Source organism: Phaenicophaeus curvirostris, chromosome 2 (genome assembly GCF_032191515.1).
Source record: "Phaenicophaeus curvirostris isolate KB17595 chromosome 2, BPBGC_Pcur_1.0, whole genome shotgun sequence".
In the NCBI taxonomy this organism is placed as follows: Eukaryota; Metazoa; Chordata; class Aves; order Cuculiformes; family Cuculidae; genus Phaenicophaeus; species Phaenicophaeus curvirostris.
Window position 1 is genome coordinate 117,483,316 of NC_091393.1, and position 16,366 is coordinate 117,499,681.

Below are 16,366 nucleotides of genomic sequence, written 5' to 3' on the forward strand. Positions count from 1 at the left end.
CCACCTCCCTCTCTTCCCCTAAAGATGACAGACCAGCACCTTGAGAAAGATGGTCTTCACTTTGGCACAGTCCTTGCCCATCTCCTCATCCACAATGGAGTAGAGGATATCCTTGGAAGGGATGCGGGCATAGGCGATGCGCTTGTTGTTGCTCATCATCCAGATGAAGATGTCAGGAATAGTGTGCTGAGGCTGTTGAACACCAGTGCAGAGCCCTGTCAGTGTCTCAGCTTTTTCGGGCTACTGAGGCACCAGCAGGGCTGGACAATTTCTGAAGGCAAATTCAACAGATGCCACAGGAGAAAGAGGTACCTGTTGCCACATTGGGACCACTGAAACAGTTTTGAGCCTCCCACCGACTAAGCTTATCTGCTTAAGGAAAGCTGCTCAGACCTACACTCAGCAGGATGAAGCCCAGAAAGAAACTGGGATTTACAGTTGTTCTCGTTTCAAAAAACAAGTATTAATTTTGGATTAGAAGACTGAAGAGTTTCCTCTTCTCTTCTTTCAGTGGCCATGGAGACTGTAGGGCAGGAGCCAAACCTTCATTCCTTAGTAAGGAAGAGGGTCCCTAGGTGAACATGAGTGCGCCCAAGCAACCAAGAAGGCCAAGAGCATCCTGGCTTGGATCAGCCATGGGGTGGCCAGCAGGAGCAGGGAAGGGATCGTGCCCTTGGACTCTTAAGGCTGCACCTCAGATCCTAGGTTCAGTTCTGGACCCTTCACTCCAAGAAAGACATTGAGGGTCTGGAGCCCAAGGGTTCTGAGAGTGCCTGAGGACCCTGAGGCTGTTTAGTCTCGAGAAGAGGAGGCTGAGGGAAGACCTCATTGCTCTCTGGAGCTCCTGGGAAAGAGACTGGAGCCAGGTGAGTGCTGGTCTCTGCTTCCAAGGAACAAGTGATAGGACGAGAGGAAATGTCCTCAAGTTGCACCAGGGGTGATTTAGAGTGGATACTAGGAAAAATTCTTTCATGGAAACAGATGTCAAGCCCTGGCAGATGCTGCCCAGAGTAGTGGTAGAGTCCTCGTTCCGGGAGGGGTTCGAAAACCGTGCAGTCATGGCACTTTGGGGCATGGTTTAGTTGGCATGGTGGTGTGAGGCTGATGGTTGTACTTGATCTTAGAGGTCTTTTCCAACCTCAATGATTCTATGACCTGCCCTGTCACACCTTAAAGGTGGTGGTGAGTCAAAGCTAAGGAAGGCCTTGCTGTAACAAGGGATACGTGGTCAAGGCTGGGAGCCTGTCACGTGAGGTGAGAACAATAGGTCCCAGGAGGGACAACAACCCCCCGTGGCTGACGCACCCCTGAAGTGCAAAAATATCAGAGGGAAAGTGTAATTTTTCTAAAGAAAGGAAAAAATATTTGGCAGACACAGATCCCTTTGTGAATGCTGTGAGCATCTGTACTATACTGGATTATTTTCTCTTACCCATGAGCTGGAATGAAGCAAGAACACAGCACACTGATAAAAATCAGACAATTTGAGTTCTGCAAGGCGACAGGGCTCTATCCTACAGCCTCCTGCGGAGCCACTTATTTTACCAACACCCTACCTCACCAGGATCAGAACTGGCTCCCTGGTGCTGATTTTAATGCTGTGTGGGCACGTGTTGCCTTCCAACAACAGATCCCGCAGGGAACCGCATGGCCTCCCCATGGCTGAGGCTGGCAAAACTGCCTTCAGCTCAGCTGCAAGAGGACTTGGCTCTGCTACTGGCTGGGAAGGGCTCTTAAATCCATTTTAGCACTGACTTGTTCCAACCCAGCAGTGCACAGCCTTGTTTGGGAGGCACGGGGCAGTGCGTAGACCTGGAGTGGTTCCTTGCACCAGACACATGCTACTGGGGACCTCACCTACATATGGTGGTTGCAGAGGTCTCCATCCATCCCAAGCTGCTGTTGTCATGCGCTGACCCGTCTAACGCTGTCTCTACATGCAGAGGGACTCACCTCATCCGCCAAGAACCGGAGTTTCTGCAGAAAGTTTTGCACCAGCTTCAGCTTGTCTTTCATGGTGTTCTTCTTCACCTGCGACCGCAGAGTCGCGGCTTGCTGCCCCATGTTCTCCTGTGGTTAAAGGGGAACCCAGGACAACACATGAGCAAGAGCAGAATGGAGTACAGAGATGGGAGCAGCACCAGGCAGGTCCCTGGTGTTTGAGAAAGGGTGGCAAGGAGGCAGATGCCTTAATCCCACCACGTGCATCCTGGTGATTGTACTTTGGACACCTGCTTGTTAACCTTGGCATGATGCAGAGTCATCTTTTCCAGGAGAATATGCACAGAACAGAGAAGTGCCACCTGTGCTTAGGGCATTTTGGAGTGGCTTCAAGCCTGGTGTTAAGGATAGTCCCTCCCCTTCTGCTCACCCTGCTGTAATTTAGCACCTGACAGGTCAGAAAAAGTGATGTGGAGGCCTCTCATGTGCTAAGTTCATTGCTCTGTAGGATGCAGCTGGCTACTGGAGCTGGATAAGCCACCCCTATTTGTACATCTCTTTTGCACCTCCAACTCCCTTGCAAGGAGCTGGTCTACCAGCCCTGAACATCTAGGTTCCATCTACCCCTGGAGAAGCCATGCTCTGCAGGGCTCCACTAAATTACTCCTTCCCAGTTTCCTCAGCTGTTAGGCAGTAATGCAGCTTCTCCTCTGTACTCCTGGATTCCTTTCCAAGGCAAAGCAGGGTGCGCTGGAGGGGAGGCAGCAGCGGGGACCCAAATGCCACCTGGGACTCCTGCAAGATCCAAGTGCTCTTGAGCTCCTCTTTTCAGAAATAAACCCCAAACCCTCAATTCACAGAGACTGGAAATCAGCACCGAAGTTCCCTATTGCATTGACAAGGTCTAACCCCTGTTCATGAATCCTTCTGCCTGCCTGGCTGAATCCTGCTTACCAGTTCCCGCATGCAGGACTTGAGCCTCTCCCGGTCCAGCCTCGTGCGGGAAGAGTGATGCTGGTCCTTGTCAGCTAACGTCACGAAGCGCCTGGTGAAAAAGGTCAGCAGCATGAATCCCGTGGGAGTCTACAGGCTCTCCACTAGGAATTGTGGATGGATGGATCTCTGCCTGTGGCAGAGCATGTCACTGGAGGGCTATACACTCCTTTCCCCCAAATCTGCAATAATCACAGCCACATGGCCTGCTTGCACCCAATGTTGAGTGCCATGCATGGAGAGCAGGTGGTGCTGATCAGGTGTCAGCTTGTGGAGACCACAAGAGTGAGGCTTTCACCACTGCTTTGGGGTCTTTGAGGTGTAGATGCAAACACCTCACCCATGCTCCAAGTCAGAATGCAGCTGAAATGGTGATGTACCAAGACAATGAAATGCTCCCCCATCAGCCAGAGGACAAGGCAAGGTAGGCTTACGCTCACAACCTTGCCCGCAGGCCTGCAGAAAGCCTGCAGTGTGCCACCTTTTCCCATCTTTTACTCACAAGCACCCACTGCTCAGCTCCTCCAGGACCCCTCTGAGCCTGCGCTCTGGGTGTGGCTTCTCCGTCTTGATCATTTCCTGCACATCGTTGAGCCCTTCCTCCTGCAGAGGTGATGGGGGAAGTAGTGAGGGGGTGGTTGGTGGGACCAAGGTCTCTCAGGGTCCAGCCCCACACAGAGCAGCCCCATGGGGGCTGTGAGTGAGAAACATCCACTGCTTCTCCAATCCAGCTGGCCTCGAGGCTCAGGTCTGGCACATGTTTGGCTGCTGGGATGTGAATATTGGCTCCACCATCTCCATGAAACTAACTGGCCATTGTGGCTGGATCTGCCAGGCTTTCCCTCTGCAGATCCTGCTGTGACCCTGCCAAAATGGAGCTGTCACAGTCATCTTCGGAATTAGCTGAGGCTGCTAAGCAGGCTATGCCACGTAAGTGGTTCACCCCTGCAGTCAGAGAATCACAGAACAGTGGGGTTGGCAGGGCCCTCTGGAGCTCATTCAGTCCAATCCCACTGCTAAAGCAGATTCACTTCCAGCAGCTGCACAGGAGCACATCCAGGTGGGTTTGGATATCACTGGAGAAGGAGACCCTACACCCTCCCTGGGCAGCCTGTTCCAGCACTCCAGCACCCTCACAGGAAAGAAATTTTTCCTCATAGAATCACCAGGTTGGAAGAGACATGTTCAGGTGGAACTTCCTGTGCTCCAGCTTGTGCTCGGTGCCCCTTGTCCTGTTACTGGGCACCACTGAAAAGAGTCTGCCTACCTCCCCCTGCCCATTGGATATGGATCAGCGTCGATGGGATCTCCAAGCCCTGCTGCTGCCTTTGGTGTGGACACCTGTGTCTGACCCACAGAAAATTCAATGAGCTCTGAGGGCTTGGACATCCAAACTGTGGAGCATTTAGCACTAGGAAACTTCTCCCTCTCTGGCACAGGTTTGCTAGCAGGTCCTTGCACTGCTCGTTCCTGCTTTCTGACAAGCTGCAGAGCTGCTTGGATGTTTCTCACACCAGCCCCATGCCCAAGCTGTCCCACTTTCTCCCCAGCACGTACTGACCAGCTTGTCCGCAATCTTGTCCATGATGTTGGCATTATACAGTCTGCGGCGCTGGTCCTGCCACCAGCTCTTGATGTAGATGCAGGGCTTCTTCTCAAAGTACGGCAAGTGGAAGTAGTTCCTGCAAGAGGAGGCATAAAAGATGCCCTGTGGTGGTAACGCTCCTGGCCAGGAACAGTCCTTGTCCCACACCTTTCCCAGAGAGGCAATGATGCCATCGGGATGCTTCCAGCCAGAAGATGTCAGCAGAGCCCCATAGCTGGACATCCCAGCTCATCGTTAACCCCAGGACATCTGAGTTAACAGATGAGAGGCAAAGCCTAGGGGACAGGCTCAAAAAACATTGGGCTTCTCATCTCCATTCGGCTTCACCTTGACAAGGAGGTCAGGAACAAGTCAGGGAACCCAAAGTAAATACTGATCTGGAGCTCAAATACCCTCTATCCAGGGTGGTTTGTTTCATTTCCCAACTGAATTAAGTTGGTCACTTAATTCTAATAATATCTATCTACTACGCGGTTAAAATCGACTTTAAGGGTATCTCATCAGGATGAATCTGATGAGCTTTCTTTAGTCCTGGTCCTTTCCAGGTCCTGACCCAGGCTGTGCTAAAGGCCAGGCCAGACCAGACATCCCGAGACACCCCAATCAGTTTGAGGCTTTCGGATCCACCTGCTTGGGGTGGAAAGCATCCACCGGACTCACATTTGCCTGGATTTCATCTGTAATTTATGGTAACTGCTACCTGCACATCACAAAGCAATTCATAAAGCAGACACAAAATATTGCCTTAATTTTATGGCTGGAGAAAGTGAGGCAGAGAGAATAGAAGTTATTCAGAATCATGGAATCATTTGGTTGGAAAAGACCTTTGAGGTCATAGAGTCCAACCATACCTGTCCACTACCAAATCATGTCCCTGAGCACCTTGTCTACCATTTTTTAAATACCTTGAGGGATGGTGACTCAACCACTGCTCTGGCCGGCCTCTGCCAGGGCTTCACCACTCCTTCTAAGAAGGAATGGTTCCAATACCCAATCTAACCCTCTCCTGGTACAACTGGAGGCTGTTTCCTCTCACCCTATCACTTGTTGCTTGGGAGAAGACAGCCATGAGTTCCAGGTGCATGTCTCAACAGATGGATGAAGGATGTTCTTTGTAGGAGAGCCTGGGAAGTGAATTCAGCTGATCTGCCTTTACAGGGCATGGAGATCTGGTCCCCACTGCTGCTCCCACGTCTGTTTTGGACAAACTTCATGATGACGCTGACTTTGCTCAAGAAGCATTTGGCCAAAGCCTTCAGACACATGGCATGAATATTGGGGTTGTCCTGTGCAGGGACAGGAGTTGGACTCGGTGATCCTTGTGGGTCCCTTCCAGCTTGGAACATTCCATGACTCTGATTCTAGGTTGGAGCTCAGACTCCCAGCACTAGTGAGAACCAGACCATGCCTGAGTTGAGCCACCTCTCTGCACTTTAGTGGCCAGGCAGGCATGCTTACCTGTCTGTGACCAGGGGCTTCATGGGTGGAGATGAAGAAACAGAGACTAGCTCTCCATCCTCATCACCTTCATCCTCACTTGAGTTATGGAGCAGCTCAGACTCCTCCTCATCCCCGTCACCTCCCTCTTTCTTTCTCCGTCGGATGGGTTTGGTCATGCCATCGATCTGGTTCCCATAGTTACCTCAAGAAAAAAAGGTGAAAAAGTCATAGGGTTGTAACTCCAGTCAGGCTCAAAGTCTTGGCTTTAGTTCAGGCTGGGGAGAAGTTTTTGTGCAAGAACCATGGGGGACAGTGGAGTTCAACTCTGAAACCATGACCAGGAACCATTAATTAGTCATGAGCGTCTGCCCCTGCTCGTGTCCCCTCCTGAGTAAGTAGGAATTATCCCCTCCCTTTGGTGGTCAGCTCAGGAGGCACAAAGACAGGATGAGAGAGGGAGCAACTCCACTGGCCATAGCACAGAATGGCCAAAAGAGATGATCTGGGGACTCATGTGGCTTGTGTTGGTAAAGTAGCAATCACCTTCTCCCTAAACTGAGAGCCATGCATGCTCCAGCATGTGTTAGCATGGAAAATGGGGAATGAAACTTGCTTTTAGCCTCATATCTCATATTCCCTGCCAAGCATGCTTCAAAATCACCCTCCCCAAAATTCAACCAACCTATTGTGACCTCGAAGTTGATGGGTTTGTCACCAATCTTCCTATCAATCATGGTAGCTTCCAGGAAGGCTCCAAAGAGAAAGAACTCCTCCATCTTCCCCGTGCAGTTCTGCAAGAGAAATCACAAGGATCGTGGTTGAGGTCAGCTGGAGGGACATCTAGGAGGACAGATCTCCTTGGGTAGACGGGTGCATCACCTGGCACCCCTGAGAACTCTTATGGGATCTGTGAAGGTGATGTGCCACAGCTTGGGCTTTCTAGGGGATCACGAGGGGTTTCTCCGTGCAGCTTGAGTCATCTCTAAGCTCACTACAGAGAATTTAATTAAAGATTTTAGCCTAACTTGAATGTGCTGAGATCAGTCACCCCTTGCATGTGAAGGAGCCATTCAGGAATATGAGCCTGAGTTCATTCACAAATTGAAATACTCAAACCACTCAAACCATCTGCCTCAAACTCTTTGAGAACTGGAATGGCTTCAATTACAGGTGGCTTCATTTCCCCTGGAGGCAAGGCCACTTCTGAAGGACAGAGGGTGCACTGCCAATAGACTTCTCCATTCCAACTTCACATCCCTGGCTCATATGGATTCACAGATGTGGGCATCTATACTTAGGACAAGCCTGGATCTGTCTGTTTATGCAACACGCAGGTAGCTACCTTGAGGGCTCTACATGTCAGGACTAAAGTTGTGGGACTCCTCTTGTCAGGAAACAGCCTTTCTACGTCCCAACTAGAGAAGAAACTCTGAATTTAGGATCCTCCCTCACTCAGACTCTCCTTCTGCCCAGCATTGCTGAGAAGTGAGCATTTGAATGATCACAAATCTGAAATCCTTGCGATATTTGCTCTCATTGTGCTGGGGGATCCAGAACATTTACGTTAACCCTAAATGAAAACCTTGGTTGGTGAGACCAAAGATAATCAACCAAGAGGTCTGACAGCCAGGAATCCCCACTGGCAGCTGTAGGGTTAGGCATGACTTACGTCAGCAATTGATGTTGCCTGCTCGACTTGCACCTCGGTGGAGCTGTTGATCTCCGGGTTGCTGGTGTCTAAGATCTCTACAGCAAGACTCATCAAAAGCCTGGCCCGGAAGGAGACACCTTCACCCAGACCCTCATTCAGCTCTTGGTGCTCATCCATCAGGGTGTAGTTCCGAGTGGAGCCATACATATTCACCCATGCGGGGCCAAAGGTGGGTAGGAAGCCTGCAGTAGATGAGAGATACACATAGGGAAGGGGATGTGCAAGGAGGAGGGCACGTCTTTGCTTCAGGGCACAAGCTCACTCATGGGCTGGCACTGGTGTTGCAGGCTTGAAGGTGCACGTGTGAGTGCATGGAAATACATGATTGCAATCATACATGGAGACAGTTTTGCAGTGAAGGTGGTGATGGGGATGTGCAGTCCACTAGCCCAAAACCAGAGGTGAGCCTCCCAGTGGGCAAGTCTCCCGGTAAGAACCCCCCATTAGTCCACTTTCTAGGGGCAATTTCAGTTTCACATTGCTCCTGCCTGTGGAGCCTGGTGTGTTCACATGTGTGTGACCAGGGGAACCTGGCAGATATTCATCCACTCATGGCAATGAATTTTTGTTCCTAAGCATCTTTACTTTCAAGTGGCAGATTGGAGGCTTGTGATGGGACTTGGTTTTCAAGAAGCACATGTCCAGTGACCTCAGAATTGAAGTCTGGGGATCAAGAACCAGCTTTCTCCAGGGGTAGGGAAGGAGCCTAGGCCACTTTGCTAGCTCTCTGTCAAAGGGATATTTCTCTACCATGCAGAGGGCAACTCAGTTTGACCCCTGCCTCAGCTTTACCTTTGTCTCCTTCATTAGAGATCTTCCGCAAATCAATGAAATGGGTACCAATGGCCACATCATTGACTTTGTCTGAGTCTCGGATCTGGATCTTTATCCGCTTGCACAATGGGGGGAACATTTCTGTGAAGACTATTTGCTCATTCCAGAGAGGTTCATAGCTGCTTTTTTGTACGGATGTCTTCCCCTGCCAAGTGGGACAAGACAGATGTTTGACAAGGGTTTGAGGTCTCAAGCCATCCCTCACAACCTGAACTGCTTCCTTGCTAATGACCACTGAAACACGCACTCTGTCTTGCAACTCTCCCAAGTAACAAGATCCTTTCTTTACCTGGAGAGCGTTACAAACCCATCACAGTCTGCACAAGAGAGGGGACACATAGCAAACACGGTGGCTTTACCATGTATCTCAGTATCTGAGACCGCCTCTGGCTGCCTATGCAATCAGGGATCATGGAATCATTAAGGTTGGAAAAGGACCTCTAAGCTCATCCACTCAAACCATCAGCCCAACCACACCGTGCCTACTAAAACATGTCCTGCAGTGCCACATCTACATGTTTTTTCACCTCCTCCAGGGATAGGGACTTCACCACTGCCTTGGGCAGCCTCTGCCAGGGCTTCACCACTCTTCTGGTAAAGAGATTGTTCACAATATGCACTCTAAACCTCCCCTCGCACAATTCCAAGTCATTTCCTCTAATCCCATTGCTTGTTACTTGGGAGAAGAGACCAACACCCACCTCATTATATCCTCCTTTCAGATGGTTGTAAAGAGTGATGAGGTCTAAACCTCAGACTAAACAATCCCAGTTCCCTCAGTCACTCATCATAAGACCTGTTCTTCAGACCCTTCCCCAGCTTCATGGTCCTCCCAATGACTGGTTCTGCTCATTTTACCTCTCAGGGTCTCCCTGGTACCACACACAGCTTGCTCACCTTCTGCCCTGCAAAGACCACCTGCACGTACGGGTCTACCAAGTCCTTGTTCTCCCCAATGAGCGCCTTCTTCACGTTGGCCATGATGCTGGTGTTCATACGGGGCAGCCCCTCTGCTCGGTAGATCTTGATGTAGAAACGAGCCCACTGCCTCTCTGGAGGGACACCATCCGGAAGGAGAAGGTTCCTGCAGCATCAACAGAAAGGGTTGGAACATTAGGGGCTGGCAGGTTTGTCAAGAAAACCTTACCAAGGAGAGAGAAGCTGCCTTACTTTCTGAGCACAGGCTCTGTGAAGGTGGAAAGGTGACCCTTTCTGCAGCCGTACATTGCACTGCTGCCCTGTTTCTGCCCTTCCTTCTCTTTTGGGGTAGGGAGTGCTGGTTTCAGAAGCAAAATCACAGAGGAGCCCCTTGAAGCAGGGACAAAGTTCATGCTACTAAAGGGATATTGTTATTATTGTCAGTGGAGTCCAGGGGACAATTAAACTCAGTGTAATTTAGATATCTAAAGCAGGCCAGATGAATGGGATGTTAGAAGAGCCTTTCTGCTTTATCAGGGTACAAGGGGACCTCCACCAAATTGGTTTTCTTGGTATATTTGGCCTTCCTCTTCGGGGGGAAGAAATGAGAGACACGGGGGATGACATGAGCAAAACAATTTCTAAATGAATAGCTGGAGCTGTCCATGAAAAAGTGGGATAATCACTACATCATGGAATGATGACCTGAAACAGTTCAGGTGGGTCCCCAGGAAGTTAAGAGAGCTGCACTGGTATTTTGCTGCTGGTCTGAGTTTCAGAGTACATGGTGAGAGCCTGAGAGGTGGATTGGAGAGGGGCAGATTTAGATTAGACATAAGGAGGAATTTCTTCACCATGAGAGTGGTGAGGCACTGGAACAGTTGCCATGGGAAGTTGTGGCTGCCCCATCCCTGGAGGTGTTCAAGGCCAGGTTGGATGGGCCTTGGGCAGCCTGATCCAACGGGAGGTGTCTCTGCCCGTCGCAGGGGTTTGGAACTGGACAGGCTCTAAGGTCCCTTCCAACCCAAACTATTCTATTATTCTATGATTTGAAAGCCTGCGGTTGCACTTGGAGATATCTACTCAGCCTGGAATATTCTGGGGCTGGAACTAAGTTTTAAGCAGGCTATCCAGGGAGATGGTTGAGTCACCTTCCCTGGAGGTGTTTAAGGCATGGGTGGACGAGGTGCTGAGGGGCATGGGTTAGTGTTTGATAGGAATGGTTGGACTTGATGATCTGGTGGGTCTCTTCCAACCTGGTGATTCTATGATTCTATGAAACTGTTCTGATTTTTCTTCTACTGCCTTTAAGATGCTCTAGGGAGTAAAAGAGCTCTGCCCACCTAAGCGGCCCAGGAAACCTCATCCAGACATCCCTGCTCTGCCCTGGCAGTGAGTGATGAGATCCCACCCCATCCAAGGGCCAACAGGTGCCTTAGGTAAACAGTAGAGACATCAGATTGGTTGACATCAGGCTGGTATTGGTAGAGAGAGCTCAATAACCACCAAATGGTCTGACCTCATAGAGATGACTGGTTTGTAATTGATTTGGCATGGATTTGCACCAGTAATCTGCCACATGTTCTCTCTGAAAAGCAACTTATTGGTCCCTCTGGCTTCATTGCACAAGGTAGGCAAGGGCACCAGAAAAGCTGTCAGCCTGATGTAGTAGAGACGCTCTCCTTGTTGTACAATCCAAGGCAAAGAGACATGAAAAGGCATTCCAGAGCACATCTGTGTGAAGCTGGCTCTGCCGATCCTTACCCTTCAATATCATCCTCATCTGTCTCATTGGCTTTGTGTGGAGTCTTGATGTTGTCCCCTTTCCCTACCACAGCGATGTCACACTTCAGATAACCTTTTAGCCCAGCGGTGAGGTCCTCAGGGTCAGAAAGAATGGCCCATTTGTGGTAGAACTGGTGTTCTGGAAGCCAGAGGACAAGACAGTCATTTATCAGACTGAGACACAGCAGCTGTCATGAGGACTGGAAATGTGAGAAACATCTTCAAGTGTGAGGAACTCAGACTGAAACCCCTGAAAAATTCATTCTGGAGACAGAGAAGCTATGGGAGAAGGGTGGAGTCTTGATCACTGAACGTCTTTAAGGTACCTTTTGGGTAGTGTTAGAAAGACTTCAACCTTCTGCAGAGCAGTGACCCCAGCTAGATGCTCCCTTAAGGCTCCCCTCAAAATCCACTGACCACCCCTGAAGCACAGACTCTGGAGGCTTCATTTACATCTTAGCTCTTATTTATAGAGGCAGAGGGCTGCGACAGGCGTGACCCAGGAGCAAGGAAAAAGCCTTCTGAAGGGGATGTTTGCATGTTGAGCTCTGGCACGCTGCAAGCACCGAGCCCTCAAAGGGGCATTGCTGTTCTGCTTATCATCAGTGAGCAGCACCACAGCAGCTCTAATCAACCTCCCTCTCTTTTCCAGGCATCTTCCTTTCTTGGTTTAAATGCCAGCCACAGGGTGCAAGATACAGCCCACGGACTTCAGCTACGTGGGAAGTCGATACCTTTCCTGAGCAAGTCACCTTAGGCTTCCTTCCTCAGCAGGTCAGTGAATACAGCCCAGCACACCCAGAGAGCATCTCAGCCTTTTGCAGGAACACCTTATCTCAGGATGGGACATTACAACCTTCTCTAAAGGTACAGGCTCTTTCCTGAATGCAGAGGGAGCCTGATGTCTAAGATGCCAACATTAAGTTAGATAATCGTGATCCAAGGGAACCAGCACTTGCCCAGCTACCTTGCAAGGACATTTATTCCATAGAGTGAGTAGGCACAGAGCACAAGTTGTCAACAGCTTTTACGTACCAGGTTGGGTATAAACAGTTCCAACATCCATCTTGAAGGAGCCTACCAAAGTCCCACTGCGCAAGAGGTTTTTTGAGTGGATCACCTGGAAATGGAGAGCGGAAAAGAAGTCAGATTTTTTCCACACCCAGGAACCCACAAGGTTCTTTCCAGAGGTGTCAGATGGGAAAGGAGTTGATGCATTTCCTTGGTTGATGCTAAGACACTAGGAGGCATGGTGGGGTTGGCAGCTCTTGCAAGCAGGTTAATACTTGGATTGAATAATAATAATAAAACCTTTGAAATAAGATGCAGTTTTCCAGCCACTATGGCCACAAATACTGGGATATTCACCCAAAGGAAGGGTCTTTAGGATGCTCAAAATCTATGGTCTAATTCCCTTCATGGAGGGAATTGTACAGCTGGTTGAGCACGGGATGGGCATGGATACACTTAATTCGCATGCTTTGGTCACTGAATGTGCAGATCTTACTCATTGCCTTCCTCTGCGTTGTGGTGAGGGCTGCAGCCTCTGCTCTGTTCTCACCACCTACAGCACTCAGTTTCCACAAGAGCTTTGCCAGTCTCACACCCCAGGAGACCCTCAGGCAAGCTCAAGAAGGTCTTTCTTCTCACAAGGCTAAACTCATCCCCAACAAGGCTTAGTTCTGCGCGGTTCTGAAATACCAGAGATCATCCATGGAGGGAGATAGTGACTGCAGGAATGGAGCTGTGTGGACCCAGCAATGAAGGTCAGCAATAGAAAGAGGGACTGAGGGTCTGCAGAAGAGGTGGGGCTGGTAGGACTGAACACCTCAGCTCCTGTTGGGGGTCTCTCATCAAGAACTTTAAATCCATCCCCAGTCCAGACACAAAACAGACTGGTTTCTTCCAAAGGCCCTCAAAAAGGACAATACAACCTTGTTCACTTACGGACAGCTTGATGATCTTGTCGAACATGACATCCGGGGAGACGTGGAAATCAAAGACGAAGTACTGAAAGAAAAAGAGCAGTTGTGAAGACAGGAGAGTCAGGGTGGGCTCCTTTTGGACAAAAAGACAGTATTATGGTGGATGCTCCAGCTGGAGAAGCTGTGACTGCCTGGAGAAGCATCGCACAGCACACGTCACAGCAGGGATGCATCCATGTGAGCCCCAACACCGACAGCCTCTGTAGTCTGGGGAGCTAGAAGGAAGCACAAACTTCTTGGGAAAACTGAGATCAAGAGAGGGCACTTTTTCTAATTTTGAAAAATTCCAGAGGTCAAAGCTTCATTTCTCCTGCTGCACAGTTTGAGATCTCATCTTATTCCAACAAGAGGGGACAGAAGTAAAAAAAGAAAGATATTTGATTGACTGACAGCAATGTAGACACCAAGGAACAGGTAGCTGTGAGCATCACTAGAGGAGAGCCTCACCTCATTGTAGTAAGGGCAATTGGTCGATTCCTTCATGGATGTGTATTTCTTTTCTTCTCCAACCTCCACGCAGACCACAGGGTCCATGTTGAGCCCAACCAGCTGCCGGGCCTCGATGATGGTGATGCTGACCTGGGGAGAGGGATTTGTGCACCTTCACTTCCCGAGAACAGCATCAGATCACAGCATCACAGAATTGTTGGAAAAGACCATTAAGTCCAACCATAAACCTCACGCTGCCAATCCCATCACTGAATCATAGAATCATAGAATAGAATCATAGAATAACCAGGTTGGAAGAGACCCACCGGATCATCGAGTCCAACTATTCCTATCAAACACTAAACCATGCCCCTTAGCACCTCGTCCACCCGTGCCTTAAACACCCCAGGGAAAGTGAATCAACCACCTCCCTGGGCAGCCTCTGCCAGTGCCCAATGACCCTTTCCTTGAAAATTTTTTCCTAATGTCCAGCCTAAATCTCCCCTGGTGGAGCTTGAGGCCATTCCCTCTTGTCCTGTCCCCTGTCACTCGGGAGAAGAGCCCAGCTCCCTCCTCTCCACAATCTCCTTTCAGGTAGTTATAGAGAGCAATGAGGTCTCCCCTCAGCCTCCTCTTCTCCAGGCTAAACACCCCCAGCTCTCTCAGCCGTTCCTCATAAGGCCTGTTCTCCAGTCCCTTCACCAGCTTCGTTGCTCTTCTCTGGACTCGCTCCAGAGCCTCAACATCCTTCTTGTGGTGAGGGGCCCAGAACTGAACACAGGATTCGAGGAGCGGTCTCACCAGTGCCGAGTCCAGAGGGAGAAGAACCTCCCTGGACCTGCTGATCACGCCGTTTCTGATCCAAGCCAAGATGCCATTGGCCTTCTTGGCCACCTGGGCCACTGCTGGCTCATGGTCAGTCGCTGTCAACCAACACCCCCAGGTCCCTCTCCTCCAGGCAGCTTTCTAGACAGACTTCTCCTAGTCTGTAGCTGCACAGGGTTGTTGTGCCCCAAGTGCAGGACCCGGCACTTGGCCTTGTTAAACCTCATGTCCCCTAGTGCCATGGCCACAAGTTTTTTAAATCCCTTCAGGGTTGGGCACTCCAGCACTGCCCTGGGCAGCCTCTGCCAGGGCTTGACAGCCCCTTTCTGTGAAGGAATTGTTCCAGACAAGTGGTGGCTGCCCCATCCCTGGAGGTGTGCAAGACCAGGCTGGATGGAACTTAGAGCAAGCTGATCTAGTAGAAGGTGTCCCTGCCTATAGCAGGGGGTTGGAACCGGATGGACTTTGAGGTCCCTTCCCACTCAAACTGTTCCATGATTCTATGACCCACACCAGCTCCTGGAGATGATTTGGCTGGGCGCTGTCCTTTATTAACACATTGTCCCACCCTCTCACCCCCTCTGCTGCCAAACACCAAGGCAGTGCCTTGAGGTTTCCCAGAGATTGGGTCTGGAAGCCTTGAGTCCTTTTCTCTTAATTCTCCACAAAAGCCAGTTGTCAAACAAAAGCAGACACCCAGAGGTCAACCAGGCACACACCTTGTTCATGAACCAGCCTAGCACTGCGAAGCATGTGAGGCTCTGGAAATAAGCCATTCCCCATAAACACAGACCTTGTGATCCGGTCTTCAGTGGCCAAATAATTGGACCTTGAGATCCTTCTGTCTCTTGGTTGTAATTTGCACCTTCCCTTCCTCTTTATGTTCCCCGATGCTGAACCAGGCACACTCTTGCCCTGTAAGCCTCACAGTCTGGCCTGAAGCAGATGCTGCAAGTGTTCTGCCATGAATTGCTAACAAAAATCATTATTTGCTTTGTTCTCAGATACCCCCAGGAATGCATTGTTGTGCTGAGAGGTGAGGACATAAAGCTAAATGGCTGCTGAATCAGCACGACTTGGCCAAAACGTGAAGAGGAGCCAATTTATGAATCATGCTGGGACCACTAGTAAAATAAATTGGAGCAGCATGGGTCATCTGAGGCTTGCAGAGCTAAATGTGTGGTTCTTCTCACTCTGGATAAAGTGGAAAGAATAAAGCATTGGTGAACAGGGCAATTAGAGAGCCGGGCAATCACCAGCTGCATGAAGTTTAACAAGTCCAAGTGCCGGATTTTGCACCTGGGACACGGCAATCCTGGATGGGCAGAAAGACTGGGGAGCAAGAGGCTGGAGAGCAGCCCTGCAGAGAGGGATCTGGGGGGTCCTCGTTGATGGCAAGTTGACCATGAGCCAACAGGGGAGACCTCATCATGGTCTACAGGATCCTCACAAGAGGAGGAGGAGGAGCAGGCGCTGATCTCCTCTCTGGCAACCAATGACAGGACCCAAGGGAATGACAGGAAGACGAGCTGGGGAGGGTCAGGTTGGACATTAGGAACAGGTTCTTAACCCAGAGGGTGGTGGAGCACTGGAACAGCTTGCCAGGGAAGCAGTCACAGCCCCAAGCCTGACAATATTCCAGAAGCGCTTGGCCAACGCCCTCCCTCACATACTGTGAATGTCCTATGGGACAAGAGTTGGACTCAATGATCCTTGTGGGTCACTTCTAGCTCAGGGCATTCTATGATTTTATGAACAACAGCTGTGTACCAGTCTATCCGAGGAAACCCAGGGAGCAACCTACTGCAAGTCAGGGCTCACCAATGCTGAATAACTGAACAGTGAACTGAAAGCTCCTGGGAATAAGAGGAATATATTGGAGACAGCCTGTTTAAATCA

The 16,366-nt window shown here is 50.1% G+C and overlaps 1 protein-coding gene across 9 annotated transcripts in view; it reads right to left on the reverse strand.

The window, feature by feature from the left end:
• Positions 1-16,366, reverse strand: part of OTOF (otoferlin) — a 106,823-nt gene that overhangs the window by 24,891 nt on the left and 65,566 nt on the right. For all 9 annotated transcript variants that reach the window (XM_069850594.1, XM_069850593.1, XM_069850598.1 and 6 more), the window contains 14 exons: positions 13,661-13,792; positions 13,176-13,238; positions 12,264-12,348; positions 11,208-11,367; positions 9,423-9,609; positions 8,484-8,670; positions 7,650-7,873; positions 6,663-6,771; positions 5,999-6,182; positions 4,496-4,616; positions 3,437-3,537; positions 2,896-2,986; positions 1,954-2,070; positions 40-192 (listed from right to left, as the gene is read on the reverse strand). In XM_069850594.1, the coding sequence (XP_069706695.1) occupies positions 40-192; positions 1,954-2,070; positions 2,896-2,986; positions 3,437-3,537; positions 4,496-4,616; positions 5,999-6,182; positions 6,663-6,771; positions 7,650-7,873; positions 8,484-8,670; positions 9,423-9,609; positions 11,208-11,367; positions 12,264-12,348; positions 13,176-13,238; positions 13,661-13,792 (1,914 nt within the window). The remainder of the gene's footprint in view (positions 1-39; positions 193-1,953; positions 2,071-2,895; positions 2,987-3,436; positions 3,538-4,495; positions 4,617-5,998; positions 6,183-6,662; positions 6,772-7,649; positions 7,874-8,483; positions 8,671-9,422; positions 9,610-11,207; positions 11,368-12,263; positions 12,349-13,175; positions 13,239-13,660; positions 13,793-16,366) is intronic.